The sequence below is a fragment of the Salmo salar genome, chromosome 12 (genome assembly GCF_965601325.2).
Source record: "Salmo salar chromosome 12, fSalSal1, whole genome shotgun sequence".
NCBI lineage: Eukaryota > Metazoa > Chordata > Actinopteri > Salmoniformes > Salmonidae > Salmo > Salmo salar.
Window position 1 is genome coordinate 38,361,308 of NC_138302.1, and position 13,841 is coordinate 38,375,148.

At 42.6% G+C, this 13,841-nt stretch overlaps 1 protein-coding gene across 7 annotated transcripts in view; it reads left to right on the forward strand.

The window, feature by feature from the left end:
• The window catches only part of LOC100286710 (serine/threonine-protein kinase MARK1), an 87,999-nt gene that overhangs the window by 71,316 nt on the left and 2,842 nt on the right, over nt 1–13,841 (forward strand). For 3 of the 7 annotated variants that reach the window (XM_014131218.3, XM_014131219.3, XM_045691303.2), the window contains 10 exons: nt 5,271–5,390; nt 5,725–5,824; nt 6,078–6,190; nt 6,678–6,831; nt 9,570–9,742; nt 10,090–10,181; nt 10,594–10,755; nt 11,112–11,369; nt 12,833–12,859; nt 13,435–13,479. In XM_014131218.3, the coding sequence (XP_013986693.1) occupies nt 5,271–5,390; nt 5,725–5,824; nt 6,078–6,190; nt 6,678–6,831; nt 9,570–9,742; nt 10,090–10,181; nt 10,594–10,755; nt 11,112–11,369; nt 12,833–12,859; nt 13,435–13,479 (1,244 nt within the window). The remainder of the gene's footprint in view (nt 1–5,270; nt 5,391–5,724; nt 5,825–6,077; nt 6,191–6,677; nt 6,832–9,569; nt 9,743–10,089; nt 10,182–10,593; nt 10,756–11,111; nt 11,370–12,832; nt 12,860–13,434; nt 13,480–13,841) is intronic. The other 4 variants (XM_014131220.3, XM_014131221.3, XM_014131222.3 and 1 more) reach the window with 2 other exon arrangements.

A 13,841-nucleotide genomic window follows, 5' to 3' on the forward strand; every position in this document is an offset into this window, starting at 1 on the left:
CTTACAAAAGCTTTCCAGAACTTGCAAACTGCTTTTAATACTGTTCAACATACCTTGTCTCAATTGAAGCTTATCCTCAATACTGACAAAACTAAACTACTGGTGTTTTCTAAAGCAAGAAATAGACCCCTGAACCTTTCACCTATTACTACCTGTCAGGGCAAGGAGATTGAGGTTGTAACCTCATATAAATATCTTGGAATTTTGATTGATGATGGCCTCTCTTTTAAAATGCATATTCAACAACTTACAAAAAAATTGAAGCTGAAATTAGGATTTTATTTTAGGAATAAGGCTTGTTTTTCTTTTGAAGCCAGAAGGAGGCTAGTATCAGCTACATTTATGCCTTTACTAGACTATGGGGATATTTTATATATGAATGCTTCCGCTCAGTGTTTGAGATCAATTGACACCCTTTACCATGGCACTTTGAGATTTATTTTAAATTGCAAAACCCTTACGCACCACTGCACTTTATATACCAGGGTTGGCTGGCCTTCTCTAGTCACTCGTAGGCTCAGTCACTGGTATACTTTTATTTACAAAGCCATTTTGGGTTTACTACCTTTTTATTTGGGCATTTTTATTGTTCAGAAATGTGGTGGGTACTCTCTTCGTTCGAGGGACTTTATCTTGCTAACTGTTCCAAATGTCCGAACTGAATTTGGTAAAAGGGCTTTTATGTACTCTGCGCCATCGTTTTGGAATGCCTTACAAAATACTTTTAAACTGGAAGAACTTGTCCCGATTGGTATTTTTAAATCACTGATGAATGATCTTGAGACTGATTCCCTGACATGTCAATGTTTTTAATTTGCTGTTTTTGATTTTGTTATATTCTTTGTTAATTCTATGGTTTTTACTAGATTACTTGTAGTTTTTCATGTTGTTTGTCTAATTTTTGTAATGACTTGGCGCTGCCTATCTTGGCCAGGACGCTCTTGAAAAAGAGATTTTAAATCTCAATGAGCCTTTCCTGGTTAAATAAAGGTTAATAATAAAATAATAATATGACTCTTCTTAGAGCTGGCCGCCCAGCCAAACTGAGCCATCAGGGGATAAGGGCCTTGGTCAGGGAGGTGACCAAGAACCCGATGGTCACTCTGACAGAGCTCCAGAGTTCCTCTTTGGAGATGGGAGAACCTTCCAGAATTACAAACATCTCTGCAGCACTCCACCAATCAGGCCGTTATGATAGAGTGGCCAGATGGAAGCCTCTCCTCAGTAAAAGGCACATGACAGCCCGCTTGGAGTTTGCCAAAAGGGAACCTAAAGAACTCTCAGACCATGAGAAACAAGATTCTCTGGTCTGATGAAACCAAGATAGAACTCTTTGGCCTGAATGCCAAGCGTCACGGTTGGAGGAAACCTGGCACCATCCCTACGGTGAAGCGTGGTGGTGACAGCGTCATTCTGTGGGGATGTTTTAAGCGGCAGGGGCTGGGAGACTAGTCAGGATCGAGGCAAAGTACAGAGAGATCCTTGATGAAAACCTGCTCCAGAGTGCTCAGGACCTCATACTGGGGTAAAGGTTCACCTTCCAACAGGACAACAACCCACAGACAAGACAAAGCAGGAGTGGCTTCGACTTGAAAATAGCTGTGTAGCGACGCTCCCCATCCAACCTGACAGAGCTGGAGAGGATTTGCAGAGAAGAATGGGAGAAACTCCCCAAATACAGGTGTGCCAAGCTTGTAATGTCATACCCAATAAGACTTCAGGCTGTTATCGCTGCCAAAGGTGCTAAAGTACCGAGTAAAGGGTCTGAATACTTTTGTAAATGTGATATTTCAGTTTTTTATTTGTAATACATTTGCAAAAATTTCTAAAACTGTTTTTGCTTTGTCATTATGGGGTATTGTAGGTAGATTGAGGTGGGAAAACGATTTAATCCATTTTAGAATAAAGCTGTAACGTAACAAAACGTGGAAAAGGTTGAGGGGTCTGAATACTTTTCGAATGCACAATATCTACCGTAGCTTTGATTGGACTGATACTTTCAAAATCTTAGCTAGCAAGCTAGCAGTCATCATGAATCAAGTCGACAATCTACTGGCAAATCCTTTTCAGTCCTTCTCATATGAAGATAAATTCTAGATAAAACGTATTGGTGCTCATTGGCCATTGAACATAAACATTACACAACAAGTTGGAAATCTCAAATTCAACAATGAGTGGTTTGGAAGGAATCGGTGGCTAACTGCAAGAGTTGCAAAGCAATCACTAGCTTGCTATTCAGTGGAATGGGGTGTGTGTGGTCCAAGTATGGGTTTAAGGGTCTCTTTTCCAAGCTTAAAAGGATAAACATTCAACACCATGGGCCATAAAAGGTTGAATACATTGGCCATGCTGTCAATCCAGCATGACTTTTGTCATGTTCAAAACAACTGGATACTCTGAACTGGGAAATCTCAAACTTCAGTGAGTTCAAGACAACTGGGGACTCGGGGGGGGGGAGAACTAGCTCGGACTTGGAATTCCAAGTAGGTAACTCGGGCCTCTTTCTAGAGCTCCGACCTGAAGATCAGTGACGTCATCATGATTTGACCTTGTTTTTTTTTCAGAGTTCCCAGTTGTCTTGAAAGCACCAAAAATCCAGAGAATGACAGACTTGGATGACAAAGTTTGATTTGCCTACAAAGGACCGCCACACCACCTTCCAAACAATGTATTGTATGCTGCTGCATAAATTATGTAATATGCCAGGGATATATGTATACTGTAGCTAAGAAACTAAGACTAAGTGGATGTTGTGTAGTAAGCTGTTAGTAGTCCATGTGCCTCACCCTAATCATTTGGTCCCTTTCCCCCTCATAATTTAGCCTACTGTTCTGACTTGGTGGTGACCATGTAGCCTATAGCCAGTTTTTGAGAAATGTAATAATCGAATATTGTAAGAGCTTCATTGTCTGCTTATATGCCCCCTTTATTTATCCTACGGTTCTGACTTGGTGTGCAGGGAGAATATTGTAATAACAGCCCATGTTCTGAATTCTGTCGCTGAACATTTCAAAAGTGCTTAACAAATTGTTATATTGACTACACAACCTGTCAAAAGTTTTAGAACACCTACTTATTCAAGGGTTTGCCTTTATTTTTACTTTTTTCTACATTGTAGAATAATAGTGAAGACAAACTATGAAATAACACATAGGGAATCATGTAGTAACCAAAAAAGTCCAGGCCAACATCCCAGAGTTGCCTCTTCGCTGTTGACGTTGAGACTGGTGTTATGCAGGTACTATTTAATGAAGCTGCCAGTGGAGGACTTGTGAGGTGTCTGTTTCTCAAACTAGACACTCCAATGTACTTGTCCCCTTGCTCAGTTGTGCACCGGGGCCTCCCACTCTTTCTATTCTGGTTAGAGCCAGTTTGCTCTGTTCTGTGAAGGGAGTAGTACACAGCATTGTACGAGATCTTCAGTTTCTTGGCAATTTCTGGCATGGAATAGCCTTCATTTCTTAGAACAAGAATAGACTGAGGAGTTTCAGAAGAAAGGTCTTTGTTTCTGGCCATTCTGAGCCTGTAATCGAACCCACAAATGCTTATGCTCCTGATACTCAACTAGTCTAAAGAAGGCCAGTTTTATTGCTTCTTTAATCAGACCAACAGTTTTCAGCTGTGCTAACATAAATGCAAAAGGGTTTTCTAATGATCAATTAGCCTTTTAAAATGATAAACTTGGATTAGCTAACACAACGTGCCATTGGAACATAGGAGTGATAATGGGCCTCTGTACGCCTATGTAGATATTCCATAAAAAATCTGCCGTTTCCATCTACAATAGTCATTTACAACATTAACAATGTCTACAGTGTATTTCTGATCAATTTGATTTTTTTAATGGACAACATTTTTTTATTTTCTTTCAACAACAAGGACATTTCTAACAGTAGTGTATATCTATCTCATTTGGCTGTATGTATTTTTAGATATAGACCTATTGTAAATGTGTGTTTTTCTTGCGTGACCATCTTTATTGCGAAGAGAAATACAAGAACAAACAACTTTAAGCTACACATTATTTTGACAGAGGTAATGAACTGTCCATTGCTCAGACCATGTTTGAAACACAAGTGCTTCTGAGCTTATGTCAATGTTACACAGGTAAGCTAACAGTAACGGAAATCAGGAATGCAGACGGACATCAGGAATGCAGACGGACTATCTATCTAAGCTACTGTGTCTAGCACACCACCACATGTTATGTTGGGCACCAACTGACCAAAAAAGGATGGTATTATGATAAATATATAAAAATACCCGTTTTGCTGAAATATTTAAGGAAATACAGGCATGCACCACATTACTACAAGACAAAACAGTTCAATCAAGCCCGATGGTCTTGTAAGTATGAAAGAAAAGCTTGCTTTCATTTAATAAAAAAAAAACATGAAAAGGTAGTGTAATAGGATGTCTTACTGTGGTGTGTGAAGAATTCAATACTTTACCTTGCATGCGTTACAAATCACATTATTGTGTAAGCACCTCCTCAAAGAGTATGAATTAGGCTGTTTGAGAAGGTTTGAATCCTAAGCAACCTGCCTACACATAGTTTGAAGTACAATACCAACATAGCTACAGTAGTAGGTCAAAGCTGTGTGCTTGAAAACCTTGGTAGAGCATGGTTGGAATAGGCATTCTGATGCTGATGTGAATTTCCTTGTTCGGCTTCAGACCAATGCCAATTCTCACTTAAAACTTTGATAGGCCTTCATGCTTGAAGAACTTGTGTGTGGTGGGGCATGGGATGGATGGATGGATGTATGGAACAGATTTAAAGAGAAAGCGAGAGGGACGGTAGCCTGGAGGTCGTGCTTTATGCTGATCAGCAGATCCCTGCCCTTTGATTCCCCCAAGGGGAGGCATGTGCACGTGTGTGGAGCCACTTATTTCCGATGTGGGACACATCAGTCTCCTTCAGTTGCTACCAATGTCGAATACTGCTGTGTCAGTTATTCCGCAGTTCTCATTGCTAGAAAGCTTTTGGTGACACTTGAAGTTAAATAGGCCTTATACAGTACTGCAAAACAAAACACTGTTTTTTGGTAACACTATTTGACATGCTCCAATTACATATTTGACATTTTCCTGACAAATGATGTTGAGGGGTAAAGTCTCTTCCTTTGGCCAAAAAGTCTCATCCCCTGTTATTGTTGTTAATTGTCCTGTGTAGGAGCTGAGAGAGAATGCCAAGAGGGAGGTATTGTATTCCTTCGTACATGTCTAGAGATTGACCCCAAACCTCTACTCTCAATCTCCCTCCATAGGAGCTGAGAGAACGAGTGCTGAGAGGGAAGTATCGTATTCCTTTCTACATGTCTACAGACTGTGAAAACCTGCTGAAGAAACTGTTGGTGCTCAACCCTGGCAAACGGAGCAGTCTGGAGGTAAGCGAGGGACACACACACACACACAACACCACACATGCACGGAAAAACACTTATAGACTCAAACAAATATCACATGTGCGTGCTCATACAGACATGTAGATAAAGAAATCTCTTGTTCACGTCTACAGCTTGCCTTCATGAAACTAAAGAAGACACGTTAAACCAATGACTTCTAGCCGCTGAACCACTTTGATGTTACTAAATCCAACTTGAGGGTATAGATGTGTGAAGTCTCATGTTTTTCACTATGCTGAATCTGTTTCGTCCTCTCTGTCTATCTTTATGTCTCTGTCTGTCCATTGGTACATCTAACCATCTGGCTCCCCCCCAGCAAATCATGAGAGACCGCTGGATGAATGTGGGACATGAGGAGGAGGAGCTGAAGCCCCATCAGGAACCGGAACCCGACTGGAACGACAACAAACGGATAGGTCAGTCACATACGCCCAATGTTGTAATCGTATGATTGGACACTCTCCCTTCCTCACTTATGGGCTGTTTTGTAACACGCTGTATTTTGTGAAAAAGATAAATTCCATGCCACAAATTTATAAAATACAATAACTTTATTATTCTCAAGGGAACTTCAGGTGTGACGTTCGAATTAGACAACAAATTATATAAGTACCCTTTTCATGTCGTTAATTCATTCATAGTGTGTTATGTTCCCTCCTCTCCCTACAGAACTGATGATAACCATGGGCTTCCCCAAAGAGGACATCACAGATGCGTTAACGGGACAGAAGTATGACGAGACCATGGCCACTTACCTCCTTTTGGGCAGGAAACCAGCTGAGGTGAGACATGCACTATAGCCATACTAATGACAGACTTCACAAACAATATGTATCCTATGGATACACACATTAAAGACCTATTCCTTTATTCGAAAACCACAAAACGGCAGCCCCACTTGGTTTGCTATGAAGCTGAGATAATGGGTAACCACTATCAAATTTATATTGGGAGCTATGGATCAAGGACTGACAGTCCATGAGGTCAAAATGACTATACTTTAGAAAGTTCCTGCTTACAGACATCAACAACAACAAAATTCTGATCTGCCAAGACTGCCATCATTTCCTCTTCCAATTTGAAGCATGGGAAGAGCCAATAGTGGCAGTCTTGGTAGGTTTGAATTTTCTTGTTGATTTCTATAAGCAGGTATTCGCCCCGCGGATGTCATATTGCAGTCTACCTTTAAGTCTACATGACCACCACGTTGTGTGTGCAATGACTCATTTTTTTTTTTTTTTTAAACCCCCCCACCCTTTCATTGGACAGTTTGAGGGGAGCGAGTCGCTGTCCAATAGCAACCTGTGTCAAAGGTCACGGCCCAGCAGCGAGGCCAACAACAGTTCCAGCCAATCGCCAGCCCACTCCAAGGTCACACGCAGCATATCAGCCAACCAGAAGCAGCGGCGCTTCAGCGACCATGGTAAGGACAACATTTTCGACCATCTTGAAACTCAAACAAGATTTTAGTTTTATCACCATTATTACAGAAAATATTATTATATATTGGAATATCGTAGCTTAAAGTTCTAGATTTTGGCATTTTTATGTCTCTGTGTCCAGTATAAAGGAAGTTTGAGGTAGTTTTGCGAGCTAATGCTATCTAGCGTAAGCGCAATGACTGGAAGTCTACAGCAGGGCTCTGTCCAACCATGTTCCTGGAGCGCTACCGTACTGTAGGTTTTCACTCCAACTCTAAGGTAGCGCACTTTACAGTGCCTTCAGAAAGTATTCACACCTCTGGACTTTTTCCATATTTTGTTGTTACAGCCTGAATTTAAAATGTGTTAAATTGAAATTGTGTCATTAGTATTGACGTTATTAATTACTCTTTGGATGGCGTATCAAAACACCCAGTCACTACAAAGATACAGGCGTCCTTCCTAACTCCGTTGCCGGAGAGGAAGGAAACCGCTCGGGTATTTCACCATGAGGCCAATGGTAACTTTTTTAAACAGTTACAAAGCTTAATGGTTAAGATTGGTGAAAACTGAGGATGGATCAACAACATTGTAGTTACACCACAATACTAGCCTAAATTAGAGTGAAAAGAAGGAAGCCTCAACAGAATAAAAATATTCCAAAACATGCATCCTGTTTTCAAGGCAATAAAATAAAACTGCAAGAAATGTGGCAACGAAATGAACTTTATGTCCTGAATGCAAAGTGTTATGTTTGGGTCATATTTTCAAGCATGGTGGTGGCTACATCATGTTATGGGTATGCTTGTCATCGGCAAGGACTAGGGAGTTTTTTTAGGATAAAAATAAACGGAATAGAGCTAAGCACAGGCAAAATCCAAGAGGAAACCTTCTTGTCTGCTTTCCTACAGATACTGGGAGACAAATTCACCTTCCAGCAGGACAGTAACCTTAAACATAAGGCCAAATATACACAGGAGTTGCTTACCAAGACTGACATTGAACGGTCCTGAGTGGCCAAGTTACAGTTTTGTCTTAAATCCGCTTGAAAATCTATGGCAAGACTTGAAAATGGCTGTCTAGCAATGATCAACAACCAACTTGACAGAGCTTGAAGAATGTTAAAAAGAATAATGGGCAAATATTGTACAATCCAGGTGTGCAAAGCTATTAGAAACTTACCCAGAAAGACTCACAGCTGTAATCACTGCCAAAGGTGATTCTAAGATGTATTGACTAAGAGGTGTGAATACTTATGTAAATCAGATATTACTGTATTTCATTTTCAATATATTTGCAAACATTTCTAAAAACATGTGTTCACTTTGTCATTATGGGGTATTGCGTATAGATGGGTGAGGGGGGGAATCAATTTAATCCATTAAAAATGTCGGCTGTAACACAAGATGTGGAATAGGTCAAGGGTATGAAAACTTTCTGAAGGATGTAATTGGATGTAATTGGCTGGTTGATAAGCTGAATCAGGTTAGTTACAACTGGGGTTGGATTAAAAACCTACAGGAGGGTAGCTCTCCAGGAACAGGGTTGCAAAGCCCTTGTCTACAGTATAAGTACCTCAGTATAAGTCATAATAACCATAAAACCTAGCGGTCAAACAAGGAAATGGTTCCATTCATTTTTCCCATAGAGGATTTTAGGAACACTTAAAATAAGGGCTGTGTTTTCGTGTAGGCTTACCCTGGCGCAATGTTTTGATAACAGTGTAAATCTCTGTAGGACAAGGTGGCATTTATCAAAATATATTTACCCCCCGCCCAAACATAAAATTCTAATTAGCTGCTAATGTGGTTATCATAAGAACTACAAATGCCATGATGATCTAAACGAGACTACCAAATCGAGGCAAAGGTAAGATTCTATGGATTAACTATCTGTTAGATAAATGTAGTAATGAATAAATTTGCCACATTTCTTTAAATGTACAATTCTGTGAAATGTCTTGTGGAAGTTGAAATTGACACTACCATTTAGCAAAGGTGTCAGCTAGAGATGATGTGCAGGAGCATGCAGGAATTTGTAGTATTTTTGAATCTGAGAGTAAATAGAATATATTGACACCTTGTACGAGAGAGATTTACATAGTTATCAAAACGTCGCGCCAGGGTAAGCCTACACAAAACAGCCCTTATTTTATGTGTTTCTAAAATTCCCTATGGTAAAAATGAATGGTGCAAAAAGGATTGGAACCATTTCCCAGTTTGACCGCTAGGTTTTATGGGTATTATGACACCTCCACTGTGGGGCTCTATAGACTTCCAGTCATTTTGCTAACGGTAGTTAACAATTGCGCTGATGGTAGTTGGCAACTTCCTTCAAACTGAACGAGTTCAACGGACTCTGGGGAAGTAGAGAGTGCTTCATTGCCAAAATCCTGAAATATCCCTTTAAGTTGAACTGATTAGCCTAAGGAAGCTCCCTTTACATTTGAACTGTGTGCAAGCAGAGCTTTCTTTACATGTTGCCTACTATAGTACATCCAATGGAAATGTTTAATTACTGAAGACCAGTAGAAATTTTAGGTGAATGCCATTCAAGCCAGTCAATAAAATATACAAATGTAGTTTCAACTGTTCAACTATCATTATTATATAAATGTTCTTTATTGGCTGAAGTTAAATGGTATTTGCCCTAACTCTGCGGAAACCACAATGGGACTTCCATGTTAAATAAAGAATAATAAAGTCCGTACTAATCATGTCATTGCTCTGTGGCTCCTCAGTGGCGCCCTCTATCCCCCCGTCTATGTCCTACACCAAGCGGGTGCAGGCCAACAGCGTGGAGAGCGACAAGGGCGATGCCGCCCACAAGCTTGGCACGGCCAGTTCCAAGGCCGACGTGCCTACCTCGCCGCTGGTGGCACAGGAGAGGAAGAAGTCATCCACCGCCTCAGGGGTGAGGGGTCAAAGTGCTATACAGGATATGTTTTATAATATTCAGGGTGCTAAGGTTTCAGCAGTTTCTGCCTCCAAGTAAGCAGGGGATGACGGGCACAGAAAGTAGTTTTCTATGCCAAAATGTACAGGAAAGTTAGTCATTCCCAATGTAATTTAGAACCCATTAGACTAAACTGTCGTAACCAGTCACTAGAAGCTTCGCTTCTGTTGTGGTTTTTATTTTGTGGGACTGTCAGAACAGAAATAGTCTGCATTGTGAAATAAGTTATAGTGTGTGTGTGTGTGTGTGTGTGTGTGTGTGTGTGTGTGTGTGTGTGTGTGTGTGTGTGTGTGTGTGAACCACAGAACAGTAACGCTATGACCAGGAGGAATACGTATGTGTGTGAGCGGTCGAGCACAGATCACTACACGGCCATTCCCAACGGCAAGGACAGCAGGTGAGGAGGGTGATGGGTATCCAGTGCTGCTGCCACGGCAACTTGGATTGCTGTTGATCAATTGATTGCTGCTGATAATGTTTACCTGCCTATGTAACTACAAAGTAAATACATAGGCCTTGGAGTGTGACTAGCACTGACTCTCTCCCTGATCTTGTCCCCTCTCTCCTGCTTTCCTTTCCTTGTATTCTTCCTCCTGTGACCCTTCTCTTGTCCTCTCTCAACCCCTTTATCTTTCACCTTATTTCTCTTCCCCCACCCTCCCCATTCACTCGATCTTCCCTTCTCAATCTCTCACCATCCTTTTCACACTCTCGCTTTCTGTCTCTTGCTTTCTGTCTCTCGCTTTCTGTCTCTCTCTCTCTCTCTCTCACGCTCTCTCTCTCTCTCTCTCTCTCTCTCGCTCTCTCAGTCTGACTGAGATGTCAGGCTCGGCCAGTGGCTCCTCACCATCGTCAGGGGCAACCTCAGCTGTCCCTTCCACCCGTCCGCGTCACGTCAAGTCCATGTCGGCGTCGGGCCACCCTATCAAGTCCCCATTGCCTCCCATAGACGACAACGCGGAGTACAAGGGGTGAGCTAGGGGGCTAGAGAGAGCGAGAGGGGCTGAAGTCCCAAGTAGGAAGGGGCCCAAGTTATATGAATTGCTAAACACTAGCCTATACCTTTTTTTCCAGATCTAAATGAAGTGCCTAAGGGTAGAAGTTGAGCAAGGGTATAAGACAATGGAGGGTTGAGGAACTGGGTGAAATGACTTGTTATAATGTCCATGTTTTTTCATTGCCCTATGATACTATTTCCTAAAATTGAGAGATGTAACTTTATTTGTATACTGTTCCATTACTACCAATGTCTTGATGTTAGGTGATATTTCTTATCAGTATTTCTTGCCTCTCACTAATCTTCTTTCTACTTCCTCTACCTCCGCAGCCCCCCCACGGCCTCGCCGTCGGCGCACAGCATCAGCAGCAGCACGGCCGCCACACCGCCCGACCGCACGCGCTTCCCCCGCGGCTCCTCCAGCCGCTCCACCTTCCACGGTGCCCAACTTCGCGACCGCCGCTCGGCCACCTACAACGGTCCACCCGCCTCGCCCACGCTCTCCCACGACACGGGGGCTCTGTCCCAGGCACGCAGGGGCACCTCCACGGGCATCATCAGCAAGATCACCTCCAAATTTGTCCGCAGGTCAGTGGAAATGAACGTAAATGCACCATACCGATGTGTTTGCCAGACCTGGGACAAATAGACAGACAGCCTACCTTCATGTATTTTAGATGCGCTTCCTCAACTGCGTGCAAGGGTGTGCAGAGTTGGCACGTTTGGGCCTATTCTACAGGTTCCATTCTACCGGGCGCATCCCCATTATTTAAAAGTATCTGACAATGTATTTGACCCAGGTCTGATATTTACAATATTACACTGCAGGACTAGGGTCAATTCCATTTCAATTCAGCAAGTAAACTGCAATTACAATTTAGTTCCTGAATTGACTTTATTGAAATGGAATTGACCCCAACCTTGCTACACATCATGTATCATGTTTCCCTTCCTTAGGGCCATATTTACCCAGCCTTTGCATCTGATATTGAAAGTAACAGCTGCACATTTTGTACTAGTCAGTATATCTAGTTCTTTAGTAGGGTACCATGTAAGGTACAAGTCTGCTTTGAGTGAGTGTGGAGAGAGATAATAGAGAAAGTGTGATTGGGTTCCTCTTTCTCTCTCTCAATCCTGCATTAGCAGGGGACACCACTGCGAAGGGTGAAGTTGACCTTAGACACTGATTTTAGGTCAGTTTAGCATTTTCCCCACTAATGGTTAAGGTTAGGATTGGGGGAGGGAAAGCTGATCATAGACCTGTACCTAGGGTAAACTTCACCCCGGAGCGCTAAGCCCACAGATGTCGTGTCCAGTCCCTATTCCCCTAGGTGAGCCTGCAGTGACCAGGCTCTGGTCTGAGAGAGACGTGGGCTGCCTACAGATACACTTGCAGGACCACACGCAAAGGCACAGACACGCATACAGAAATGCATGCAGTCTCTCTCTCTTATACACACACACACACAGAGAGAGTGCGGCTTTTGCGACCGTGCTGCAGTCAGTCAAGGGCACTGGGTAAAACGAGCGTGATTTTTATCACCAACCAGGGGCTCCGCCCTTAGGGCATGACAAACTAACCTATCACTGAACGGTTCTATACACTCATCGTATGCTACTGTAGCAATCAATGCATGTATTTTTTTATGAAGACATTTCTTTAAATTTAAGATGAAATGTTTTGTTTTCGTTCTTATAGTTTATTGTCAATCAGACTTTCCATGTGTAGTAGGTATGAACCAACCAGTATGAACTAGTTGGTTCTTAGTGCCTTCAATCAGCCCATAGTGAATTTAGGTGTCTTGCTGTAAGCATATGTACCACTAAGTGTATTTAAGCACATCATTTCTTAATGCAAAATTGGGATCGACTTTGCTGACATAGTGGATCCATCACCATTAGATTTGTACATTTCTGCCACATTATGAGAAAATCATTGAACAACATTTCCCACAACACCCTTTTATGTCTCTCCATTTCCATCCATAGCCACACTCAAAGAAAATAACCAATTTCTTTTTAAATTGCTTCTTTCATTGTTTTTTTTTTAGAACTATGTCTTTCAGGGCTGGCCGGAGGTAGGAGCGCACAGAATGGTTACCATGTCTACACCCGCCACACCCTCTCTTCCTCGCAATCCAAGCCCTCTTCAATGACATGCAACCATTCACGCCCTGGTGCCAGCCCCCCTTCCTTAACCCCTCCCCCTAAACCCTACACCGCCCGCATTATCCACCCCCCGATCTGACCCTGCACCACTAACAGACTGAGATTGAGACCCCCGAGATGCCTTGCCTGTGATGCCTTGGAGTTTGCAGACACCTGCACTCACTTTCCGACTTCTTGTTTCGTCCTTTGGTTTGAGTGTGTTGTGTGTTCTGTAGATGTCTTCTTTCATCCATCTCGCTCTCCGTTCACATGATTTCCACGTGTATCATCCTCCGTTTTAGCTAGCCTGCCGATATACGTCATGTTGGTTTTTTGGCAGTCTCACCAGTTGCCTCCCCAGAACGAGTTGAGTCGCGTGATCATGTATGTTTATAGGTTTGACCCCATCCCACCCTCTTCCTTTTCACCTACCCATCGTCTGTGTGTACACTGACAACCCCTTCTACTGCTCTGTTGAACTCTGAACTCTGATTGCTTCCCAAAGGGCCACGGTTGAAGGAGAGGCCAGTGGCAGTACAGACCCCCCAAGGTGAGGCATCGGCACAGCCGCCCGCAGAAAAAGTAACAACCTCGAAATGAAAGCATGGCATGTCAATGAGGGTCCCTACTAGTCCCAGGATCAAAAGCCAATGTCACCGGTTCATTCTTGTTCCATGTTGTGGAGTATAGTTAGCACTGCGGAAGGTGGACTAATTATAGGTGTGGCTATACATCTCCCGTCTTAAATTACTAGTTCATTGTTGTTATCGTACCGGGACTTGTTGTGCTGTTCTTTGTTGTCATGTTGTGTTATGTGTGTACTTTGTCCCTATGCCCTCAGTCACACAGCGGTGGTGTTTGTGCTTTTTGTGCCTAAGTGGCGTGACCCTGAATACCATGCTCTTGCTAGAC